Source organism: Ursus maritimus, unplaced genomic scaffold, assembly GCF_017311325.1.
Source record: "Ursus maritimus isolate PB19 unplaced genomic scaffold, ASM1731132v1 scaffold_11, whole genome shotgun sequence".
Classification (NCBI taxonomy): Eukaryota; Metazoa; Chordata; class Mammalia; order Carnivora; family Ursidae; genus Ursus; species Ursus maritimus.
In genome coordinates, this window is record NW_024423453.1 from 1,728,099 (window position 1) to 1,754,125 (window position 26,027).

At 37.1% G+C, this 26,027-nt stretch overlaps 1 protein-coding gene across 2 annotated transcripts in view; it reads right to left on the minus strand.

Moving 5' to 3' along the window:
- Window positions 1–1,052: 1,052 nt before the first annotated feature.
- Window positions 1,053–26,027, minus strand: part of PPA2 (inorganic pyrophosphatase 2) — an 80,410-nt gene continuing 55,435 nt past the window's right edge. For both annotated transcript variants that reach the window (XM_040626206.1, XM_040626205.1), the window contains 3 exons: window positions 19,265–19,334; window positions 2,349–2,385; window positions 1,053–1,271 (listed from right to left, as the gene is read on the minus strand). In XM_040626206.1, the coding sequence (XP_040482140.1) occupies window positions 1,237–1,271; window positions 2,349–2,385; window positions 19,265–19,334 (142 nt within the window). In that variant the 3' untranslated portion in view covers window positions 1,053–1,236. The remainder of the gene's footprint in view (window positions 1,272–2,348; window positions 2,386–19,264; window positions 19,335–26,027) is intronic.

Sequence of the window (26,027 nt, forward strand, 5' to 3'; positions counted from 1 at the left end):
CGGTAACAGAAAGAGAAAAGGGGAAGAAGAGGTCTGAACAGAATTGGCAGAAGCAGCACAGTAAGGGGAGTGTGAGCAGACGAGATGTGCTGGAGGAGGAGTGAGTAGCATGGCGTGGCTGGACAGTGGGGCTCCTGGAAATCAGAGGGTCTGATTCTTACTCTGCAGAACATGGAAAGCCACTGAAGGTATTTTGAGAAAAATATAACAAGGCAAGACCTTTGCTTTAGGGAAAAAACTAGCAATGAAGAGGATGGCATGAAAGGGAGAAAAGCCAGAGACCGCACAACTCACTCAGGAGACAAGAAGGCACGAAATGGAGCGAGAGCAATGGGGCTGAGGCCGGGGTCTGGATCCTGGAGGCATGGAGAGGGGCTGGGAGGCTGGCCCAAGGACCCCAGTGAAATCAGAGGGGAAACCAGCATGGTGTGGGTGGGAAGGAATGGAGAGGGCCGAGAAACATTTAGATGATCTTCATGAATGAAGACAGGAGGAAGTTCAATATGATTTCAAGGGTTTGAGTGGGGGGCTAGGAGAATGTGAATTCCACTGCTGAAGAACGAGGGAAGATAAGAGCATTCAGTTCTAGACCAGAGGGGTTGCAGGCATCCAAGAGATAGACCTCAGGTGAGAGACCTGGGCTTCTTATGAAGACCTCAGATCATCGCCAGAGAGATGAGAACTGAGACTGAGGGGACTGAATGAGAATCAGAGACGTCTAGGTCCTCTAAAATAATAAATTCGAGGAAAGAGCCTTAATAAATGTAAACACATTTACACAGGCCTAATAAGAGGACAGAGTTTGGTTAAAGAAAGTTTCCACCAGCAAGCTGAAAAAAGATAATATGGTATGAAAATGAGAATAATTATGTACAACAATCTAAGTAACTTACTAAACTTGTAATTTCTGTCTTAACCTATAGAAATAAAAGCTAACAAAACTGATGGGTTCCTTTCAGCCACAGAAATTAGAACTGGTCAAAACTCAATGCTTCTAAATTTCTGCTATGAAATTAAACAAAATCTTTTCATATCAATAAATATCCGAATAATTTAAAAATATCACTCTTTATTTATATATTGTATATCTCAAAAAAGGCTGGGGGGGAAAAAAAGAAGTTTCAACAGGAAGTCAGTAAACTCTCATAGATCGGCCTGTTGCTAGCACTTGGGGGAGAGGGAGTCGCGGGGTCCTTGGAGATTGGAATCTTGATGGCAGAACTTCAAATGTTCGAATCACTTGTCAAGGAAGTGCCACACTTGCTGTGTGTCTGAAATGGGGAAGAGGGTGTCAAGGAAGGGGTCAAGAGTGAGGGAGGGAGAGAGGAGGGAAGACAAATTTAATTTAGAACTTTAGAAGTATTTAGACAGAGAAAAGCAATCATAAGCTCGGTGCAACACATTTCCCCATTTCAAGTTACTCCCCTTTAAACTCTTGTTCTAAGTTCTCTCATTTGGCTCCAGCCTTATATAAAACTGTGCTAAAAATTCCAGAGCCTTCCATTTTATTCCCTACATCTTTCTGGGTCATTTTAGTCTCTACTGAGTAACACAGAAGTTAGTGTCCCCGCTACAGCATGAAAGGTCTAGGAAAACCTTGTACTGTAAAACTTGACTGCCTGTCAAATATCCAAAATGGGATAGTATTGCAAAGAAACAGTCTGTTAGTTTCCCATATAAGGAATATAACTTGCTTTCCCATGAAATGTCTACAGATCTGCTCTTTTCTAAACATCGTAGAACTTGACAGAGTAAATAGTTCTCATTTTTCCTCCAATTTTGCGAGTTGCATGCTCTTCTAATGTTTTATATTAAAACAAAGGGCCAAAAATCTTGCAAAGCTTCAAAGATGAATGCTTGTGCCTATGCTTATATTCTGAAATTTTTACTACACATTTTACTTGTTTCTCAAAACAGCTTCAAATAATGGTAACAAAATATAGTACTGAATATAGTTTTTTCAATCCTACTATAAATTTTGATTTTAAGATACTTATTTAAAATGAATGATTCATTAAAATGATGAGATAACAAAGAAAATCTCCCAAATTCAGATATCTGGAGTCTCATTAAATTTATCAGAACTACCTGAAACCTCTCAGTACTTCACCAAAAAAAGTCACTAACACAATCAAACTATTTTCTAGCCTGAAAGTAATATATGTACTCCTTCTCATTTTCTGAAATTAGGAAATAATTGATTTCATCTGAACATTTTAATGACTATTTTAAAAAGTATTTTACTTGGTTTATATAACTTTTAAATTGATCTATTGTACTTTTTCTGGTTTCCACCACTATAAACAAATTTATACATCTAGCTCCTCAAGAACCAAAATATACCATACCTTCTTCCTTACTTTCCTTATTCGGTGACGGTGACACCTGAAAGGTAACAACAGAGAAAAGTCCCTGTTATGAATACTTAGATGTGGAAACTACCTCCACAATTTTTTTTTCATGAAACTATAGAACTTTACCTGAATTGGTTCTTTAACCTGAAAAAAGTAAGTACTCCTCTTTGCCTTTAATTATCATTGCTGCTGCTTTTGGATAAACAAACCACAGATTTAGAGTCAAATAAAAAAAGGACGCTTGAAAATATTTTTCTCATTAACCCATGGGAAGTACTGAGAATGCAAAGAGGAGTGAGGGAGAGGTTTTCTTTCAGTTGCTTCTCTGGCTGAGGACTAGAAGACAAAAATCCCACACACACATTCCTAGACACGTCATGCACATGCACGCACACACGCACACACCACACTATATAATTTATTTAGCTGTTCTCTAGAGCATTTATATGAATTTTTCTGTTTATTTCCATGACTAGGCCAAGATTTTTAGAACAAATGCAGTATAGTCTGTGATAGACGAGTCTGAAAGAAAGGCTTTTCTGAGATATCAGACTTTTTTTTTTTTTTTTTTTTAAGATTTTATTTATTTATGTGACAGAGAGACAGCCAGCGAGAGAGGGAACACAGCAGGGGGAGTGGGAGAGGAAGAAGCAGGCTCATAGTGGAGGAGCCCGATGTGGGACTCGATCCCAGTACGCCGGGATCACGCCCTGAGCCGAAGGCAGACGCTTTAACGACTGCGCTACCCAGGCGCCCCCAGACTTTTTTTCTTAATTAGGAACAATACATTTTTTAGGTTTTTGTGTTTTGTTTTGTTTTTGAACATTTTATTGAGCGATCCCTCATCCATGGAGAGGAATGCACAAAGCCCAAGAATAAACATCTATGTAATCACCACCCAAGTCGAGAAACAGAATAGGCCAGGCCCTTCCCTAATCATAACTTTTTCTCCCCTCGGGAAAACCACTATCCTGATTTTATGACACATTTGAGATTTCCAATTTAATAATCAACTTTTAATTCTCTGATTTTGCTCATCCTCAACAGGAAAGAGATCTCCTTCTAACATTTGAGGTCTGGGGCAAAGGTACAAAGGCAAGACTGTATACCATAAGTGTGAATACTAAAAAGTTATAAATCAAGCTAACGAAGTGATGGAGTATAAAGTATGCTCCACCCTCCTATCTTGAGAAATATATTTTTGTAATGACTTGGAAGCCCTCTGTTTAGCATTCTAGACACTCCAGAGGCTGCCTGAGTACAGCAGAGTCAGGAAAAGAGGCACACATCCCTCATCCTCCCCCACTTCTCTTCCGTCCACAGGCTCCAGTCTGGATTACGGGCCTCACTTGCACAAGGGCAGAAATCCGAGCCCACACATCTATGTACTCCCCATCTCCGAAAAGCCACCCAATGGCCCCTGCAGAAGTAACAGTGAGCACACTGTTCACAAAGGAATGAGCACGGACTTGGGGAGATGCCCATGAAGACCCTGGATACAGGCTTGCAAGTATCCGGGTAAAGAATTCCAGGATTTTGAGTAGCTAGAGGGTGGTACGGAGTGTGGGTTAGCTCCTGGTGAATGCACAACTTTGGTCCCTTGGTCTTGCCTTGTGGGGAGGGATATAAGTGATGAAGGCCAGAGCAAAGCAGGGCCTTCCTTGCTTAGGTCTAAGGGCAGTACTGAATAAGAACAGGTCAGTAGGAGAAAAACTGAAATTTCAGCAACATTGAAATAGTCCCTGTGATAGTTAATGTGTCAACATGGAGGATGTTTGTAGCTGAGATTAATATTTAAATAGGTAAACTCTCAGTAAAGCAGACTGCCCTCCATAATGTGGGTGGGCCTCAACCAATCAGTTGAAGGTATGACTAGAACAAAAAGACCAACCTCCCCAAGCAAGAGAAAATTTTCCAGCAAACTACCTTTGCACCTCATCTGTCTCCAGCTTGCTGGCCTACTCACCAGATTCCGGACTCATTAAGCCTCCACAATCCCTTTTTACATATATCTACAAATCCTACTGTTTCTTTGGAGCACCCTAACACATTCCTCTGAATCATAAATACTTTATTTATGATTAAACGTTATTTTTCCTTCTACTCTTTAAGAAAAAAGCTAATCAAATATTCTTTATGTTCTGTCATAGAAAAATGATGTAACAATGTAAATAAAGAAAACCTCCGTATAAATTCTATGTAAAACATCCTAGAGATTTCCAAGTACTTCAAAAAAAAAGAAAAAAAAAGAAAACAAGGAAATATTCTGTTCAGCTTCCTAGCACAGAGAAAATGCTTAACGATGGTTAGTCTGGAGGATGATCCAACTTATGTAAACCTGGGTGTGAAAAGTACCACCACAGTATAAAAATTACACTCATTCAGAGCAGGCCTCTGAGATTTGATGGCTGTTTTACTACACAGACAATAAGACGGAGTAACTTGTTTATTCTTTGAAATTGGTATGCTCTTTCAATTGTGCAGGACATCTATTACAAAGTTTGTTGGAAAGTTAGCTGTTCAGATTTCCTGTTTAAAATGAGCAGCTGCTTCTTGCTGGAGCTGCCAAACATTTCAGAGGAAGGAAACGTGTGGAATGTAGGCATACATCAGAGAGACTGCGAGTCGGGTTCTGCCACTGCAATAATGCAAATATTGCAAAAAAGTCAATCAAATGAATTTTTGATCTCCTAGTAAAGGTTATGTATACCCTCTAGTCTATTAAGTGTGCAATAAGCAGCATTATATCTAAAATAACAATGTACATACCTTAACTTAAAAATTATTGCTAAAAAATGCTAACCATCGCCTGAGCTTTCAGTGAGTTATAATCTTTTTGCCGGTGGAGGGTCTTGCCTTGATGTTGATGGCTGCTGACTGATCAGGCTGGTGGTTCCATAGGTTTGGGTGGCTCAGCTGTTTCTTAAAATAAGACAACAATGAAGTCTGCCACATCGACTGACTCCTCCTCTCGTGAGTCATTTCTCTGCAGCATGTGATGCTGTTTGATAGCATTTTACCAACAGTAAAACTTGCTTCAAAACTGGAGTTAATACTCTCAAACCCTGCCGCTACTTTATCAACTGACTTTATGTAATATTTTAAGTCATTTGTTGTCATTTCAACAATCTTTATGGCATCTTCACCAGGAACAAATTTCATCTCAAGAAACCACTTTCTTTGCTCACCCACAATAAGCAACTCCTCATCCATTCAACTTTTACCAAGAGATCGCAGCAATTCAGGCCCATCTTCAAACTCCACGTGTCATTCCAGTTCTCGTGCTGTTCCCACCGCATCTGCAGCCACCTGCCCCACTGAAGTCCTGATCCGCAAGTCGTCCAAGAAGGCTGGAGTCAACTTCTTCCAAACGCCTGTTCACGTGCATATTTTGACCTCTTCCTTTGAATTACAAATGTTCTTAATGGCGTCTAGAATGGTGAATCCTTTCTAGGAGGTTTTCAATTTACTTTGCCCAGATCCATCAGAGGAATCACTTCTCGGTGGCAGCTACAGCTTTATGAAATGTATTTAAGTAGTAAGACTTGAAAGTCCAAATTACTCCTTTGATCCATGGGCTGCAGAATGCATGTGGTGTTAGCAGGCATGGGAACAACACGAATTTCACTGTACATTACCATCAGCTGTCTTGGCTGATCAGATGCATCGTCAAGGAGTAATAATATTGTGAAAGGAATCTTTTTTTCTAAGCAGTAGATCTCAACAGTGGGCTTAAAATATTCAGTAAACCATGTTGTAAACAGATGTGCTGTCATTCAGGCTTTGTTGCTCCATTTACAGAGCACAGAGCAAGTAGAGTTATTAGCATAATCTAAGGGTCTGAGGATTTGGGGATGGCAGTGAAGTCACCAGCCGCATTAGCCCCTGACAAGTCGGCCTGTCCTTTGAAGCTCTGGAAGCCAAGCGCTGACTTCTCCTCTCCAGCTATGAAAGTTGTAGATGGTATCGTCTTCCAATATAAGGCTGTTTCATCTACACTGAAGATCCGCTGTTCCGTGTCACCACTCTCGTTAGTTATCTTAGACTTTCTGCTGACTTGCTGTAGCTTCTCCTACATCAGCACTTGCTACTTCACCTTGAACTTCTATGTTATGGAGACGGCTTCTTTCCTAAAACCTCATGAACCAATCTCTACTAGCTTCCAACTTCTCTTCTGCAGCTTCCTCACCTCTCTCAGCCTTCACAGAATTGAGAAAAATTAGGGCCCTCCTCTAGATTAGGCTTTGGCTTAAGGGAATGTCGTAGCTGGTTTGATCTTCTGTCCAGACCGCTCCAACTTTCTCCGCAGCAGCACTAAGGCTGTTTTGCTGTCTTACCACTTGGATGCTCACTGCAGTAGTCAAGAACTTTTCCTTTGCGTTCACTATTTAGCTAATTTTATGAAGCAAGAGGCCTTGCTTTTGGCCTGTCTTGGCTTTCGACATGTGCCTTCTCCATTAAGCGTCATCGTTTTTAGCTTTTGATTTAAAAAGAAAGATGTGGTACTCTTCCCTTCACTTGAACACTCGGAGGCCATTGTAGGGTTATTAATTGGCCTAATTTCAATATTATTGTGTCTCGGGCAACAGGAAAGGCTCTCTTTGGGCCACATGGGAAACTGCCAGAGAGTGGAACAGTCAGAACACACACAACATTTATCCATTATGTTCACTGTCTTTTATGAGTGTGGTCTCTGGTGCCCGAAAACAATTACAATAGTAACATCAAAGCTCCCTCATCACAGATCACCATAACAAATATAATAAAAAAGTCTGAAATATTGTGAGAATTACCAAAACAAATAAAAAAGTCTGAAATACTGTGAGAATTACCAAAACGTGACAGAGACACAAAGCGAGCAAACGCTTTTAGAAAAGTGGCACAGAGCCAACAGACTTGCTTAACCGTTACCACAAACCTCAGTATGTAGACAATGCAGGATCTGTGAAGGACAATAAAGTGAGGTACGCCTGTATAAAAGAGAATAACTGAGCAACTTCTCATGAACCTAAAACGTATTACAGGATAGAAACAGACAAACTACTCTAGCTAAAACATTTATCATTACATTTTATTTTAAAAATAATTGCCAGGGACGCCTGGGTGGCTCAGTTGGTTAAGCATCTGCCTTTGGCTCAGGTCATGACTCCAGGGTCCTGGGATCAAGTCCTGCATCGGGCTCCCTGCTCGGTTGGGGAGCCTGCTTCTCCCTCTCCCTCTGCCTGCCCACAGTTGCCCCCACTCGTGCTCTTTTTCTCTCTCTCTCCCCCTATGCGTTCTCCCTCTCACATAAGTAAAATCTTTAAAAATAAAATGTTCTTAGTTCTTCATTCTTTTTTTAAAGATTATTTTTAAGTAATTGCCACACCCAACGTGGGGCTCAAACTCACAACCCCAAGATCAAGAGTTATGTGCTCTACCAACTGAGCCAGTCAGACACCGCCTTATTTCTTCAATCTTAAAATATATTTCTTGGTTAGTAGAATATATTCAGTATGTACAAAGCCTTATAAAAAAGAAAATAAACATCACCAATAAGTTGAACATGCAGAGATAAGAACTCCTATAGTTTGGGGCTCTTTTTTTTTTTTTTTTTAAAGATTTTTCCATATTAACATATGCCAAAAGAGAGATCAACATTTAAATTTGAAAACAAAGGGTTCATGAGACACATCTGCTCTTCAATTCTTCACCTGCAGTCAATGGCTTCCTGATTCTTAAAGTACCAACACACCACACACCTGCTTACAAAAGGTGGAAGAACTCAGAGCAGCACAGAGGAGCACCTAGAAGGGACCCAATCCCAACTCTCACTGTCAGGAGTCACCACCACATTTTCATAGTAAGAAACGAAGAAAGCATTTTCAGTTACTTACTGGGAAAAATGTGTGCACCCTCTAATCATCTAATATAAATTCTCCACAAAACAGTATTATTTATACTCTTATTCTAAAAACGCCATCTTCTTTCCTTTTCCCCACTCCAAAAATACTTCTCATGAATATTCATATCTTTCTTTCAAACTAATCTAGAGTTTGTATTACCAAAGTATTCCTCTTTCTTTTACCCACCAAAGAAAGCTTACTCTAGCTTCTGCCCAATTCATGCTTAACCTGTATTTTAAGTTGCTATGAACCATTAACACAATGCCCTGTACTTAGTGTCTCTCTTTCAAATAACTCCCCCAGGTCCCTACAAGCATCTTCAATTGCAGGTTACGTCTGTTCAACTTAATCAACTAACATGATACATTGGTTGAAACAATATAAAACTGTGCTTTCCTATATAAGAATTGATATTCTTTCACTTTATTATAAGGGTTCAAAATTAATTTAGGACAAAAAGTTCCCAGTTTTTCATTCAGGTATAGCAGGAATGTAGCTGAATTAAATTATCTTGACTATTCTCTTCCTGCATTATATTTCCATAGTTCATAAGGCAGTTGCTCTACGTTAATTTTACTTTTACATTTCTTTTCTGATTTTTGCTTTAGAAACCAAGCAAAATATGACCAATTCTTAGTTATTCATAGACAAAATGTAGAGTACTTTAGGTTATGTAAGTTTAATCTACTTCGCCTTCCTTTCAATAATGTATATAATTGGCTAGAATTGAACACAATGATTGACCTTATTTTCATTTGTTTTGTTCACCTTTGAGTGGTGATGCAGAGTGAGCTTTTAAGAAGCCAAAAGGGAACATCTTTATGGTAATTCACTATTGAAATTTTTAAAAATGTCTCTTTTGGATAAACCAGGATCTGATTCTAGTGTAGTGCTCTTTAACATTCAGCTGAGGAGTCCTGACATCAAACACAAAATCGCCGTCCCAAATTTCACACAACACTACAGATATCACTGCTCCACTAAAGAAAGTAAGTCTACCAAATGTAGCCAGAACATTTTTTAATTAAAGTAGAAATTTCCCCCTTTCTCTTCTCCTTCAATGCACTACTCATGAACCCATGAACCGTCATCATGGCCATCTCTGAGTTTTATGTGCTCCAGGTTTCCTGAGACTGCTTTTAGGGGAAACCTGGCCCAGTGAAGGCAGAAACAAAGTCACACTACGGCTGCTGAGACTTCTCTGGGCGGTACTCTCTCCTACAGTTCCAGAAGTTTCTAGGGCTTTCTACCACTCCTGTGAGCTAAAGGTTCACAGTATCATGAGAGTGGGCCCTGCAACTGAGCGGGAGTGTGCTTACTTTTTCTCTTTGCCCTGAATCCTAAATTCTAAGAATTTTAATCCCTGTGGCTACCAGGTTGTGTAGGGCCTGAGGCAGGTCTGGGAATTTCTTTAGCAATGAGTCTGGTTCCTTCTAAAGTCCTACATGCACTGAGTTTGTGTGTGCAAACTCACAAAGGTCAATTCTCTTCCCCCCCCCCCAGTAAAATGACTACAGTCACCAAAAACTAAAAAACCTTACAAATTACCTAATTCAAACTTTCCCCAACTTTGCATGATGCCTAGAGGTTTTCCATTTCCTCAGGAGAATACAAGGAAAGTGCTTAAATAGAAGCATATGGGAAAATTCTGGGGAAAAAATTCCCAGATGGGAAAAGTGGTTAAGTATTAGAGTAAGTTGTTATGTTGTGGAAACTAACTTCTTCTGTTTCCTCTTCCCTTTCTTCCTGTTTAAGCCTCTGAATATAGGACTGATTCTCATTGAATAATTTAAATTAGTCACAAAGACTTTTCCAATATCCAACAATGGGATGGGCTATCTCATGAAGGAGTCACAGCCTCATCACTGGAAGTATTCAAGAAGCTGGAATTGAAGGGATTTTTCTCTCTGAGGTCTAAAAATTTAATTCGACAACATTAATGCCAATAGTGACGTTAAAACCCAACATGTATTGAACACTTTCTAGCTGCTTCACATTTTACCTGGATTATCTCATTCGGTTCTCTGCAAGAACTCTTATAAGGAAGATACTATTTTTAGCTCCATTTTATGAATAAAGAAACCAGGCATAAATAAGTTAAATAATTTGCCTTAAGTTATGAACGAAAGACCTGGTATTTGGACCTAGACAGTCTGACTCTGGAACTTTTTTTCTCCATAAAGAAACTCACTGGACTAACACTGACATAAAATAAATGGTGCACATATCGTTTAGTCAGTTTGGACCTATACACACACTCATGAAGTCATCATCGCAATCAAGATAATAAACATATTCCCCACTACCCCCAACTTCCTCCTGTCCCTATAAAGGAAATTGTGAAATCTTTCCTTCCTGGCTCTCTCCCAAACTCTCCAACCAATGATGTTTTGTGTCACTACACACGAGCATTTGCATTTCTTAAAATTTTATATAAACAGTATGATATAATATGTATGATATGTCTGCCTTTTTTCACTCAATGTATTTTTTTTTAAGTTCAGCCACATTCCAGCATGTACCACATATTCGTTTCTTTTTATTGCTGAGCAGTACTCCTACTGCTGAACATACAGTCTGAATATGCCACAATCTATCCATTCATCTGTCGATGGACACTTGGGTTGTTTTCACTTGCTGTCTATTACAAAGAGAGCTGATATAAACATTTGTGTACAAGTCTTTGTATGGACAGATACTTCCATTTCTCTCGGGTAAATATCTAAAAGTGGAATGGCTAGATCGCATGGTAGGTATATGCTTAACTTCTCACGAAAATGCCAAATTGTTTTTTCCACAGTAGTTCTATCACTTTTCATTCCAACCAGCAGGCTATGGAACGACCAGTTCCTCCACATTCTTGCCAACAATTGGAATGGCCAATCTTTTAAACTGTTAGCTATTCTAAGAAGTGTGCGTAAGCATGTCACTGTGGTTTTTAATTTATATTTCCTTAATGACTAGTCAGGTTGAGCATCATCTCACGTGTTTTCAGTATGTCTTCTTTGGCAAAGCGACCATCCAAATATTTTGCACATTTCTTTTGGGGGTGAGGACATGTTTTATTTTCTTATTAATGAATTGTGAGAGTTCTTTATATATTCTAGTACAAGTCCCTTTATCAGGTATACGATTTTCAAATATTTTCTTACTGTATGTGGCTTTTCATTCTCTTAAGAGTATTTTTTTATAGAACAGAAATTTTTAACTTTGATGAAATTCAATTTATCATTTTAAAAATTAGGTTATGCTTTTAGTGCCATATCTAAAAAACTGCCTAACTAACCGAAGACCAAAATAGGTTTATAGCTTTACGTTTTAGATTTGGGTCTAGGATACATTTTAGACAATTATCATATATACAGTGCAAGGTATGGATTGAAGTGAGGTTTCTTTGGTACCATATGGAACAGCCAACTGTTCAAGTACTACTCGTTGAAAAGACTGTCATTTTGAAAATCAGTTGTCCACATATATGTAGGTCTATTTCTGGATTTGGTTTCATTGATTTGTCTAGTTTTACACCATTACTTAAGTCTCTGGACTACTATAGTTTTATAAAATGTCCTGAAATAAAGTTACTATTCCAACTTTCTTCTTTATAAAGTTATTTAGTTTATTCTAGGTCTCTGGTACTTATATACATGAGTTTGTTAATTTCTATAGAAAAGTGTATTAGAATTTGATTGACATTGCACTGAATCCATTTTGAGAAGAACATCATAATTTGAGTCTTCCAACCTATAAACATGATATATTTATGTTTACAAATAAATCTATGAATTTAGTTCTCTGATGTCTGTTGGCAATGCTTTATAGCTTATAGGTTCTTCACATATTTTTTTTTCTAGATTTATCCCTAGGTGTTTCATACTTTTGATGCCATTGTAAATATCATATTTATTTTTAGTTTCCAACTGTTTATTGCTAGCCTATAAAAATATACTTGTTTTTTTGTATATCGATCTTGTATCCTGCAACAAACTTGTTAAAATCACTTATTCTGGTAGCCTTCAGGTAGATTTCATTGAATATTCTACACAGACATTCATATCACCTTCCTTCATAAGCTGGATGCCCTTCCCTTCTTTTTACTGCACTGGCTAGAACCTACGATGCTGAATACAAGTAGTGGGAGCCAACTAGGCCAAGCGGTGTGTTTATGTAAAGATTTTAAGTACACATTTAATTTGTTCATGCCTATTTCTTCTTCAGCGAACTTTGGTAATTTACATATCTCAAGGAATCTGTCCATTTCATCCAAGTTGTCAAATTTACTGGTATAAAGTTTTTCACAATATTTTCCTATTGTTCTCCTAATAACTGTAGAATCAGCAGTAAAGTCACTTGTCTCATTCCTGATGCTGAAGATTTGTCTTCTTTCTCTTCTTTCCTGATCATTCTGGCTAAAGATGTAGCAATTTTATTGACCATTTCAAAAGAACTAGCTTTTGGTTTTACTAATTTTCTCTATTATTTTCCTAGGCATTCAAACTTTAAAATTTATGAATACTTCAAACATGCAGAAAATGCAGAGACAATTTTAACACATACTACTCTTAGACTTTTGAAAGAGTTAATGTTATTTCAGAAACTTTACAACTGAAGTCTTTTTTTCTCCCTACTCATCAGAAATTAAAATCATATTTATTTCCCTTCTCAGAAGTAACGTGTAACCACCACGCTAATGCTAGTGTTTACTGTTCTTATTCACGTTTCTAAAATATGAATACCGTATCTGTCTGTACCCATAAAAATATATGGTACTGCTTTGGGTGTTTTGTATACTACGCACTATGTCTTGCTGCAAAAGCTTTTTCTGCCCAGCACTGCACTTCCAGGTTTTATCCATGCAGAGTCACACAGTTCTAATTTCCTTATTTTGCCTGTGGCACAGTATTCCACCATATAAATATACTACGGTTTATTTACCCAGTTCTTATCCACAGACTTTTACTCAGTTTCCAATTTGCCATGTCTGATCACATAAACACACGTATTGGTGTCTCTGTAGAATGTGTACTTAGAAGAGCGATTTCTGAGCAGTGGATTGTAAGTATCTTCAACTTTACTTACAATTACTTAATTGCCTTCAAAGTAGTTGTACCAATTTATACTCCCAACAAACATATCAAAAGTAGGAGAGGTCTCCTTTCCCCACTTGCTTAGAAACACCTGGAAAAATCAGACTTCCACACGTTTGAAAACCTGGTAACTATGAAACTATGTTGTGTCTTAGTTTGATCTCACTGATTATTGGTGAGATACAGCAAATTCTCACATTGACTGGCCGTTTAAGTATCTTCTTTTGTGAACTGTCCATTTGTATTGTTTGCCCATTTTTTTTTCCTAGTAGATTTTTTTCTTGTTGATCTGAAGAAGTTGTTAAGTCTTCTGTCATTTATATGCAAATATCTTCTCCCAGTCAATGGCTTATGTTTTAACTCCTTTTATGGTACCTTGTAACTGTTCACAGGTTTTTTTCCTTTAAACTTCATTTAAATTTATCAATTCTTTATAAACCTATAAAGGTCCCGGCCCTTTATCACTCCATATAAATTTTAGGATCATCCTGTCAAGTTCAATTAAAAACTCTATTAGGATTCTAATTAAAAATCAATTGACTTCATTAATTAATATGGGAGAAATGGCCTCTTCATGATTATATGTTTTCCATTTTTTAAAAAAATTCTTTAAGCTGTTACTTCTCTATTTGTACTTTTCCATTTATTCCTGATTTAATATTGGTAATTTATATTTTAAACGAAATTGTCACTTCATCTGTGTCTCAAAAGGTATTGCCAAAAGCATCTGAGTATTCCCTTCTGATTATTTAAATATCTCCTATGTCCATAATTATGTCTTTAATTCTTGATATTTTTAATTTGTGCTTTCTCTTTCGTCCTTCCTATAATAGTTTTGTTTATATTATTATTCTTAAAAAAAGAAACCCAGCTTTTGTTTTATTTGATCCTTGCCATTATCTGTTTCCTTTCATTAAACATTTGCTGTAGGGGCGCGTGGGTGGCTCAGTTTGTTAAGCGTCCAACTCTTGATTTTGGCTCAGGCCATGATCTCAGTTGTGAGACTGAACCCTGTGTCAGGCTCCGTGCTGGGCGTGGAGCCCGCTTCAGATCTTCTCCCTCCCACTCCCCTCTATCCCTCCCTCCACTAAAAAAAATAAAATAAATTCCTCTACTCTTTGTAATTTTCTTTCTTAGTTAAAAGATAAGAAAAAGAACAGAGTAATTGTTGAGTTCAGCATTTGGCCTCTCAATTTTCATTTCTGCTATATGATTTTACTGCTCTCAAAAACTGTTTCTGCAGCATTGTGCAAGTTTTGACATATATTGACCAGTTGTCATTCAATTTCAAGTATTTTATGATTCCTTACAATTCATTTTTTTGAGGTATAACTTATTCAGAAGTGTTTTTAGTTTCCAAACATATGGATTTGGGGTTTTTTTCTTTTAATATTTTCATAAATGATTAGTAACTTTATTATACTATAGACAAGAGAATGTTGTCTGCATGACATCAACTCTTTGGCATTTTTTTTTTGCAACTATTTGTGGACTAATACTCAATTTTTGAAAATGTCCACACGTGCTAGAAAAAACTATGCATTCTCTAATTGTATATGTCTATTAGATTAAGCTTGTAAACTTTGTTTCAATTGACTTAACATATTTAAAAAAATATTTACATACAGTAGGATCCTAAAAGTAGCATCTTAAATCCCAGTAGTCAAATAAATTGTCATCAATAGCAACTAATATTAGATCTGGAAGGCAAAATCACATAATGTGTGCACATACATACATGAACACACATTCTCTGTGCCCTATAAATGCTCTGAATCTTGCGCCTGGAAATAAGCTCCAATTTTTAGTCACACCATCCTCAAGAATTGGGAAAGTCCCATATTTTTTGGCTATAAAGCTACATAAAGGTTAAAAAAAAAAAAAAGACACACTATCCCCCCCGAACATGTAACTGGGTGGTCCTGTGGTGGAACTACTACAGACTGTTACTGCTGTTGCCAGAGACCCACGCAGTGGCCTGGCCTTCCACGCTCTCCGCCTCTGTGCACCCCAGGCTGTGGAGAGCTCCACACCATGTCTTGCTTTGACACGGCCTTGCCTTTCATGATTGTAAGTAATTCAAACATGTACATGTATCAACAAAATCCCGTAATTCTTTTGATCATTTCAATTCTCCTTATCTTCCTCAGATCCACTAGCCTTCTTAAGACCTGACCTATGCAAGACAAATTACTGCTGTAGCTATTTTGTTTCGTTTCTCAAATGCTTCCAAATACTCCTCATCCGGTTGTTGGCTTTTATTTTTCTTGGTTATAATGACAATACTCTTCCTACTCGACCTGTACATATGATCAGGTAACTACTTAATGATTTTTTTTTTAAAGATTTTATTTATTTATTAGACAGAGATAGTGACAGCCAGCGAGAGAGGGAACACAAGCAGGGGGAGTGGGAGAGGAAGAAGCAGGCTCCTGGCAGAGGAGCCTGACGTGGGGCTCAATCCCATAACGCCGGGATCACGCCCTGAGCCGAAGGCAGATGCTTAACCGCTGTGCCACCCAGGTGCCCCTACTTAATGATTTTTAAATCTCAATGCTACTTACACTTAATTGTGCTTTGATCAATACATACTCAGGAGTAGATGCTTCCTGTAACAGTTCTATGAATCACTCAGAAGTTTAATCCATGTCTTTTCTTTTTGTATTTTAAAAGTACCCATTCAGGGTGCCTGGGTGGCATAGCGGTTAAGCGTCTGCCTTCGGCTCAGGGCGTGGTCCCGGCCTTATGGGATCGAGCCCCACATCAGGCTCCTCCGCTGGGAGCCTGCTTCTTCCTCTCCCACTCCCCCTGCTTGTGTTCCCTCTCTCGCTGGCTGTCTCTATCTCTGTTAAATAAATAAATAAAATCTTAAATAAATAAATAAATAAATAAAAAATAAAAGTACCCATTCGCCAGAGCAGTTAATTTATCCTAAAATCTCACCTAATCAACTCATCCTGAGTATTCTATCAAAATAGATCTTGTTGATTAAACTTGTTAGAATGCATTCAGTCATTCTAATAAATCCATTAAACTTTGGGGTTATAATTTGATTTCACATAATCCCAGGATGGATGTGGTCAGAATGTGAACAAGTTCGATGGATAACATCAATGTCTTTATTTTGAGCAACCAAAGGACAAACAAAAACTAATAGTAATTTGACATCAATGCAATGCTCAGTATATAGTAGAACACAGAGATCTGGGAATATATACCTGAATAATTTTGATTCAAACATCTGTGTGGTTCTGAAGAGATGAAATGCCAAGTCAAAATACTCTGACTACAAAGAATTTCGTTATTACAAGTTAATAAAATTTTCATAAGAAAGTATTATCTAATCTGGGTTCCTGAGTCACTAGATGTTCCTAATAGAGCAATTCTTCGACTTACACATTTTTAATGGTGAAATCCCATGTACGATATGCTCCATTAGAGGTAGTAAAGATGGACTGATTTCTCTGCATTTGGATTCTCAGTGAAAAGTCAGTTTAGCACTTCCTTCATTATTAGAAAGCACATCAAAGTTACCACACCATGTAATTGAAGGTGGATATTAATGTTTCTGAATTCTAATCTTGTTCCTCAGATCCAACTATCTAAATCACATCCATATCCTCCCAATTATTCTTTTTTCCAGAGGATTATTTTCCTAATAATATGATAGGAAACAAATAAAAAACAAGATGTAAGATAGAAACTTTAATCTTGTAGCTAATTTTAAGACAAGGATCTATTTTATACGTCTTATGTATAAATCCCAAACTGAAGTGGAATAGTTTTCATCTGAGATTAACGAAGAGAGAGACTACCTGGACAAAGATAAAAAGGTTTTTGTTTTCCTTTATTTTTCTTCTTAAAGAAGTAATAATAAATATTGATGAGAACTAAGTTCAGAATATAACCTACATATATACAAAACTGAAAACTTGGGGAAAATAAACTAATATTGTACCCTGTATTCGTAATAATGGCTTCCCAGATCTTCTCTACCTCCCTATAATCCATTTTCACCAATGCAGCCAGAGTGATCTTGTCAACATCTAAGACAATTCAGATTACTCCTCCACTTAAAACTAGCTAGGGGTTTCATATCTCATTCAGAAGAAGAAACAAATGTCTTAAGACAGTCTTTACAGACTATTTCACAGGGTCTTTCAAAATAATTTGTGACCACTTCCAACCCCAGATCCAAACATTTCTGATCTCACCTCCTCCTGTCTCCCCCAGACTCTCTCTACTCCACAAATCACTGCGGTTCCTTGGGTATTTCTTGAACATGTCAGGCATCCTTTCGTCTCATGGCCTTTGGGACTGTGGCCTGGGACGCTTTTCCTTCAGATGGTCACTTGGCTAATACTCTTACCTTCTACAAATCTTGACTCATATCAGTCTTCTTCTAGTTAGGCTGCCCCCGACTCCCTTTTTAGTAACTACAACTCTAATCCCACTCCTGGCACTTCATCCCCTCTGCCCTGCTCACTTTTCATAACAGCATTTATTGCATTCAGACACACTACAGTTGATCCTTGAACAACAGGGGTTTGAACTTTGCGAGACCACTTAAAAGTGGATTTTTTTCAATAAATACAGTACATATCATAAATGTATTTTCCTTATGATTTTCCCAGTACCATTTTCTTTTCTCTAATTTACTTTATTGTAATAACATAATATATAATTCATATACAAAGCATGTGTTAACTATGTTATCAGTAAGGCTTCTGGTCAATAATAGGCTGCTAGTAGTTAAGTTTTTGGGGAGTCAAAAGTTATACGTGGATTTTCAACTATGCAGGGGGTCAGCACCCCTAACCCCATGCACTGTTCAGGGTCAACTGTATATATTTTCCTTGCGTATTTATTATCCATTTCCCTAACTAGGATGTTAGCTACACAAGGGCAGAGGTTTTTCTTGTCTTAATACTGCATCCCCAGTACCTAGAATCTTACCACACACAGCAGGTACTAATTCAACAGCTGATGAATTAGTGGGGAAAAAAATTCAAAGCAGCCATAGTGAGTAAATATTTTTATTGTTCCTGAAGTAAAGACCTAAATTCACTAGTTTCGATCTCGTAATTAGTTTAAGATTAGAAAAAGCTTAATTTATAAATGGGATTTCTAGCCTACGACCACTCCTGAACACACTTTATATGGCAGTATTACCTGATTATCTGAATGTGAATTTTCTTATTTCGTGCTCTCCACATCAAGCATTAATTTCCTAAAAATTCAGTTGACTCCAGGCAGCCTCATCACTAAGATATGTAAAAATTCAAGGATATCATCTTAGCTAGAAGGAGAGCTTGCAAGACAGCCCAACTAAATGGGAGAAAAGGGAAAAATAGTGTTCTTTCATTTTTCTTGAGTCAAAACGCACATGCACCAGCAGCCAATCACAATTTAGACACAGGATGGTGGGTCACTCATGGAACAGGACAGTACAAGGAGATTAAAGCATATAAACAATAAATTGGTGATATTAAGAAAAGTAGCTTCATATGAAATTAGTTAAGTGGTTAATGTACCTTATTTTTTTAATCTTTTTTGAAAAAGAGAGAGAAAGGGAACATGAGTGGGGAAAGGGGCAGAGGGAGAGAAAGAATCCTCAAGCAGATTCCCTGCTGAGCACAGAGCCATGACCAGGAGATCATGACCTGAGCTGAAAGCAAGAGTCGGACACTTAAACCAACTCACCCACCCAGGTGCCCCAATGTGGTTAATGTACTTTAGAAAACAGAATTTTAAAATTCAACTAAAAGATTTTTAATTCTCCAGATCAAAAAAAAAAAAAAAAAAAAGATTATACTGTTATGTTTTAACTGTGCTTCCCAAAAGACTTGATACATTTCATTGCTAGATTTTTCAGAATTTCTGCTAGATTTCCCCATGAAGTTTGTAAGATTAAAGGATGCTTTGAATATTTGCCCCTTACCAGTTCAACTATTGATCTTGCCTCCTCTTGAGTGCAATGGAAAGGGCTGTCACATACCTGCACATTTGTGCTGGAGAGGAAAAGACGAAGTTATTATTAATTGGGATAAAAAAGAAGCAATTACCAAAAAGAAAACCAACTCCAATACTCCACATTGAATGCAGAATTCCAGTAATTTATTTCCAGCCAGTGAAAAAGGACCTGAATGAATATAAACTGAGATATTTATACATTCTTTCAGGCAAAGTTATAAATACAGTGCTCCACAGCACTGCACATTCTAGAGTTGTTTTTAAATTTAAATAATAGTATACAAATTTAAATAATCTCCTGGTATATAAAAGACTGTACACCACACCTACACTTCGCCTTTAGTGAGGAAAAGAAAAACCAAACCTGACCCATGGGATGATGACTATAAGGAAGAATTTTCATCTAAGTGAGGTGATAAACACTGTAGCTGGCCAGTGAAAGACGCTATGGAGTATCTCAGATAGGTATGGAAGGCTAAGATAAGAGGGTGAGAGGAAAGCACATGAATATGAACACTCGGTTTCCTTACAGGGAGGGAAGGTCAGGGAGGTGTTGACAGGAGCCCCTTCCATGGTCAAAGCCTTCCCACACGATGGGGAAGCAGAGGCATCTGCTTCCTGGATGAAAGCAGAGGCGTCATTCCTCCCAAACATATTAAGAATGATTTTTAAAAATTTCATCAAAGAAATCAGATTAAAATGGATACAGAAAGAGGCAGTAGAGGAGTTAAAACCAAAGGAAAAAGTAATTAGCAGATCCCTTGAGAAGAGGAAACACACACACACACCCAAACACGTACTTGCCCTCCAAGTGGGCCTAAGAGATATATATTATCAAATGCATTTTCATAATGGCTTTCGTGAAATATTTTGGGATATATTGATAAAAAGACCTGTCTAGTTATTTATTTATCTTTGTAATTACATCTGTCTGTAATCAGACACTGGGTATACAGCAATTACAGTTAAGCGGCTGTTGTGCTTTCTATCCAGACTCACAATGTGGGATTTATTTTCATTCTTGGCATGGATAAAATTTGATGCAAGTTGGCATGATCTTTAAGACTATTTTGTATTCTCTTCTCTACAGCCCATATTTAAGTAGGCTAAAAACTGAAAAAGGTAAGGCCTTATAAGTCAGATGTTTCCCTGAAGTATGTAAAAACTAAATTTTAAAAGAACAAGGCAAAAAATTAGACACTGCGAGGTCTTAAGTGCTAGTCCTCTGAAGAAAGCATGGTGGATGCTAAATATAATGTTTTTAACATTATAACTAAACCAAAGTAAAACATATCCTGGAAATTCTGGGAAAATGATGGTATAAGAACAGGGCAGTCTTCCTAAATAGGGTTGCCAGATAAAATACAGAATACCCAATTAAATTTGAATTTCAAATAAGATCAAACGATTTTTTAGTATAAGTATGTCTCAAATATTGCATGAGACATTTATGTTAAAAAGATGTATTGCTCTGAAATTTAGATTTAACTGGCTATCCAGTATTTTATGTTAAATCTGATAACCTATTTCTAAAGTAACCCTCTGCTCCTACAACAAAGCAAACCATCAACAGATATGGTAGAGAAGAGTCAATATTAAAGCCAACAATGTAAATTTTTAAACTTCTGAACAACTTTTTAACTATCTCCAGTAAAATATCTTGACAAGTGGTAGAAAAGAGTCAATATTAAAGCCAACAATGTAAATTTTTAAAGTTCTGAACAACTTTTTAACTACCTCCAGTAAAATATCTTGACAAGTAACCAATGGAACTGAGGAAAGCCAAGAGGCTCTGCTGTTTTCACCTTGGACAAATTATTAGTATGGCTGTTTCAAGAATGAAACGGAAGGTATATACAAATACACTTAAGAGATTCTTGCAAGACACACCAATATAAAGATGAGAGATCACAAAGCCTCTTGTTTACTTTTTCTCCAATAGGCTCTTCTACTAGCATTAGCTAAAAACAGTGCCAACTTCCTCAATGACATCCTTTTAGTTAATAAAGTATACAGTCTGGGTTGTAATTTATTTCCCTCAGGATTTAATGTACTTTGAATGTTTGAAGACATGTTATCAGGAAACATTTTTATTTTCTGTAAATCGGCCCTAAAAAGTTAATACTGATTCATATTTATTGATTCAAAAAATTATTCTTATACTAAATATTAGGGACATGTCTAGATGCTGAGGATACAATATTGAACCATGGAGCCCCTGTGGAGTTTATAATACTTAGGGCTCTTTTTAGTCTTAAACTATGACTACGGTCTGCAAGAGGACAGGCAGTGTAATCATTTAAAGGATGACTAAGGTGAAGGTGTCTATCATAAATGATATTTAAAATAAGGACTAAGGAGAATGTGCTGCTTTCCTTTTTATGATAAGATACCAAATATTTTGTTCTACATTTATAAACATTATATACACAATCTTGCTGACCAAAATAAGCTGACATGACATTAGACAATCAGCAACACTGAAAACGCTGTGGATGACAAACCAAACTCCATTTAAAAATAATAAAAAGGTGCATTAATAGATACATAATAGTGCAAAATAACTGACTAAATAAAAAGACACAGAAATAGAAAATTACCTGCAAATGATAAACAGACACAAGATGAAATTTACAAGGTGAGCAATATGGAACGTTTTAGTAAAGAGAAAAGTATTTTCTTCGAGACAATCTCAAATTAGACAAAGGCTCACACTCATGAGACTCCTCAAAGACAGTGTCCAGGATACAGATTTGCCAAGGCTTTTCATTCTAAAGCAAAGTAGTCAAGAAAAAAGGAGAGAAAAAATGTAAAGAGATAAGAATGACAATGATTTTGGACCACAACCTCCAGAGTTGACAGAAAAAAACTGACATTGAAGTAAATCTATAGAAAGCTAAGAAGTGGAGCTCTCCATACACAGATCAAGTATGCCTTCTTCTAGAAAGGTTAAAAAGAAACAATTTTAAGACCTACACAATTTGGAAGAACATATTTATATATATGTAATATTTATAGTTACTCAGTAAGCATGTGTAAACTACCTACTACGTGTCAAGTCAAGACAATGAGATAGGAGGGGACAGAACATGAGGCTGGAAAAGTAGGTCTGGACATACTGTTCAATATACAGAAGACTTGGGTTATATTCCAAGATCAAAGGGAGCCACAAGAAGTTTTTAAGCAAAAAAATGACATCACATTTTTATCTGTCAAAGATAATTCTGACAGTACTATCTAGAGTAAATTAAACAAGAAAGTGGTTACAATATAAAACAACTTATGAGTATATAAATGACAAGTAACTGAATTAAATAAAGTAAAACTGAATTAAAATTGAATTAAAAATTAAATTAAAAAAACTCAGACGTTCTAGAAGTGCATCTGGGAATCAATCAAAACTTGAAAAATTTGGAAAACAGATGGGTCAGAATAATGTTCAGTGAAATAAAATAACCTGGCAAAATGAACCGTACATTTTGATTTCTTAAAAATAAGGTAGATAAATAAGCCATGGTGGAAGAACGAACAAGAGGAGCTGAACAGTAAAACTCAAATGGCAAAAACTCTATTTCTCTTACAACACAGTGGAAAGTTACTTTAGGGAAGAATAGAAATAATAAAATTCTCTCTGTTAAAAGAATATGTAGCTTTCAGAGTAAACACTAAGCAATGGGAAAAAAAGAATAAAAATAACAACATAAAGAAGAGTACTCAAAGTATCAATTACAGAATTTAATAAATGCAGGGATCCTGGAAGCAGAAGAGTCATACTACGTTTGAAAACCAACAAATATCTGTTGGTTTTAAAATATTAGTCAACAATTTACTTCAACAGGTATTTACTGAGTGGCTACCACATGTCAGGAATAAGGAATATAAAGATGAATAAGGTATCTTTATCTATCTGCTTTTGAGGAACTTAGGTGCCAGAAGAGGAGAAAAATTCACAAACCAAGCAGTTAGTAACTGGTAAATGCAATGACAGAAGTTCACAGGGAGCAAGCAACGCCGTGACCTGGCATGCTGGCTAGCACGAGGCTAGTCTGAGGGAAAGCTTCCTAGAGAAAGTAAAGTAAAAACTAAGTCTCAAAAAGAGGAGCAAGTTAGCTAGTTCAAGAAATGAGAAGACAATCATGGCAAAGGAAATAGCATGCATGGCCTGCAGGTCAATCAGAGCATGGTGTTTGTGGAGTGACAAGTGTACCTAAGTTGTGGGAGCATGAAGTAAGAGGCAAGAAGTGATGGAAAATGAGGCCAGCCAGGGAGCAGGGACCAAATCCTAGAAGGCCTTGTTTGCTCTTCTATGAGAAGTTGGGACTTCATAGTCCTTAAGCAGAGAGGCTTATCAGAAGCACCTACGTAGGAAACTGTAAAACATACAGATGCTTAGACCCTACTCCTCAGAGATCCTAACTCACTAGGTTTAAAGAAGGAGACAACGCACTTGAATTTTCCAGGTTTTCCTAGGTAATTATAACACACTCTACATGACTTGAGAGAAATGCTGTGATAAAAAAAATGTGGACCTAAACTCCACTGAGTAGGGAAAATAGGCTAAAAAGGAAGGGGGGAGGTTGCTGATCAGTTACAGTGTATATTTTTAAGGAATTAAGAGAAAGAAGCAATTTATTAAGACTTTAAAGGAAATAAAAACTTTACTACTACGAATATATTTTTACAAATCAAGTAGTGACAAAAATAAGAAAATAATGGACAAAACGAGCTAAAATCTGAAGATCCTGACTTTAAAGTATCCAGATGCATAAAATTTATACCCAGAAATTTATATCCTGAAAAATTTTAAGCTAGTATTTAGTTGTATTTCTTTGAAAAGACAGGTAGAATATAGCTGGTAAGAGAGTAAGTTTGGAATCTGGCTTAAATCCTGGCTCTACCACTGGGTGTGACTTTAGATCACTTAATCTCTAGGTGGTCTCAATTTCCTCAGGTGTAAAATGGAGACAATGATAAGTATCTTACAGCATTCTTGTGAGTATTAATTAGATAACACATATTAAACACTTTGAACCCAAAAGATAGTACAAAGTTCAATAAATGTCAATTCTTACTATTAACATAATCCTTATCATCACCTAGGAGGCTACAAAAATGACTCCAGAGCGTACAAATAAAGTTACCCTCAGAGTAAAGATAATTAGACTCAGCATGGAAGGAATGACATCAAGCTACAGAAAAACTAATCAAAGCAATAGTCTCTAGCTGAGGAACCTGGAAAACATACAAACCCTTCACGGACTGCAAAAGCTTTTCAGAAAGTACCATAAGGAAGGAGGTGAAAGTAAACAGCAAGCAAATACTTGTTTGGACACCAAGCGACCCCTTCTTTTTAGAGGAGCTCACCACATGAATATCTCATTTATAACATCTCAGAATATCATAAAGAATACCTAGGTCTACTAATTACTAGGATAGTCAGGACTTGAAAGCATTCAGTTATGCCCAGGTTTGTTAATAAACTGTACTACTTAAATTAGAAACAATCACCTAAATTTAAGACTATGCTGAAAAAAAGAGTGGTCTGTGTAAGAGGTAAGAAGAAAGGAGAAGATCAATGAACCGACAGTGTCACATGAGCTTACATGAGAACAGAATCTGAAGGTATAATGTCCAAGCAAGCACTTGTGTCGTAGGCAAGATAAGCCTCTCGATGACTGGATAAAATATTTCTTCAGACTAATTATTTACTCCACCTGATTACTCTAACAATTTCGTGTGTGTGTGTGTGTGTGTGTGTGTGTGTGTGTATATATATATATATATATATTTTTTTTTTTTTTTTTAGAGAAAGAGATAGAGCGTGGGAGTGGAAGGTACAGGGAGAGAGAGAATCTCAAGCAGGCTCCATGCTCAGCGCAGAGCCTGACACGGGGCTTGATCTCACAATGCTAAGATCATGACCCGAACTAAAATCAAGAGTTGTATGCGTAACTGACTAAGCTACCCAGGCACCCCTATTGTAATGATTTCTTTAATGTCTCTCTTGACTCCCAGAGTTCATGCTCCAAAAGGCCAGGGACTCTATGTATTATAGTCCCAGCAACAATCCTCGTATCAGCACAGTCCCTGGCAGAAGACCCTCAAATCACTATTTGCTGGAGTGAATAGCTTCCCGATTTCTTCTGATTCAGAGAAGGGGACAATGAAGCTGGGTAGTACTCAAACACTATAGAATGACTATCTGTGTTTGCTTCCTACAGTTAGGCTTATCAAGAGTCCGTTGTTTTTGTTTCTGAACCTGTTGATGTGAGTGGCCCTTGTAACTATTTCATAATTAAAGCCGTAATTATGCTCATCAGAGAAGGGAATGTGGAAAGAGAACAGATGCTATGAACACTACATAGGCTCTGAAACTACTAAGGCTAAAAAGCCTCAATAAAGGCGACTCACTATAATAACTTGGTCTCAAAGTAGGTGTGGGTAAGAAAACTGTAAAGAAGGTTTAGAAAAAAGAACCTAATAATCTATGAGTTTTTAACTGTAAGGAGTTTAAGGATTAGAGGATCTTATCTTGGTTTTCTATTCTATGTTGGAATATATATAATTTATTTGGAACCTATATAGAAAAGGTCTTAGCCCTATATCCAAAGAAGAGTAAATAAATGTACATTTTAAATGTTTTAAAATAGAATACAGGGGCGCCTGGGTGGCACAGCGGTTAAGCATCTGCCTTTGGCTCAGGGCGTGATCCCGGCATTATGGGACTGAGA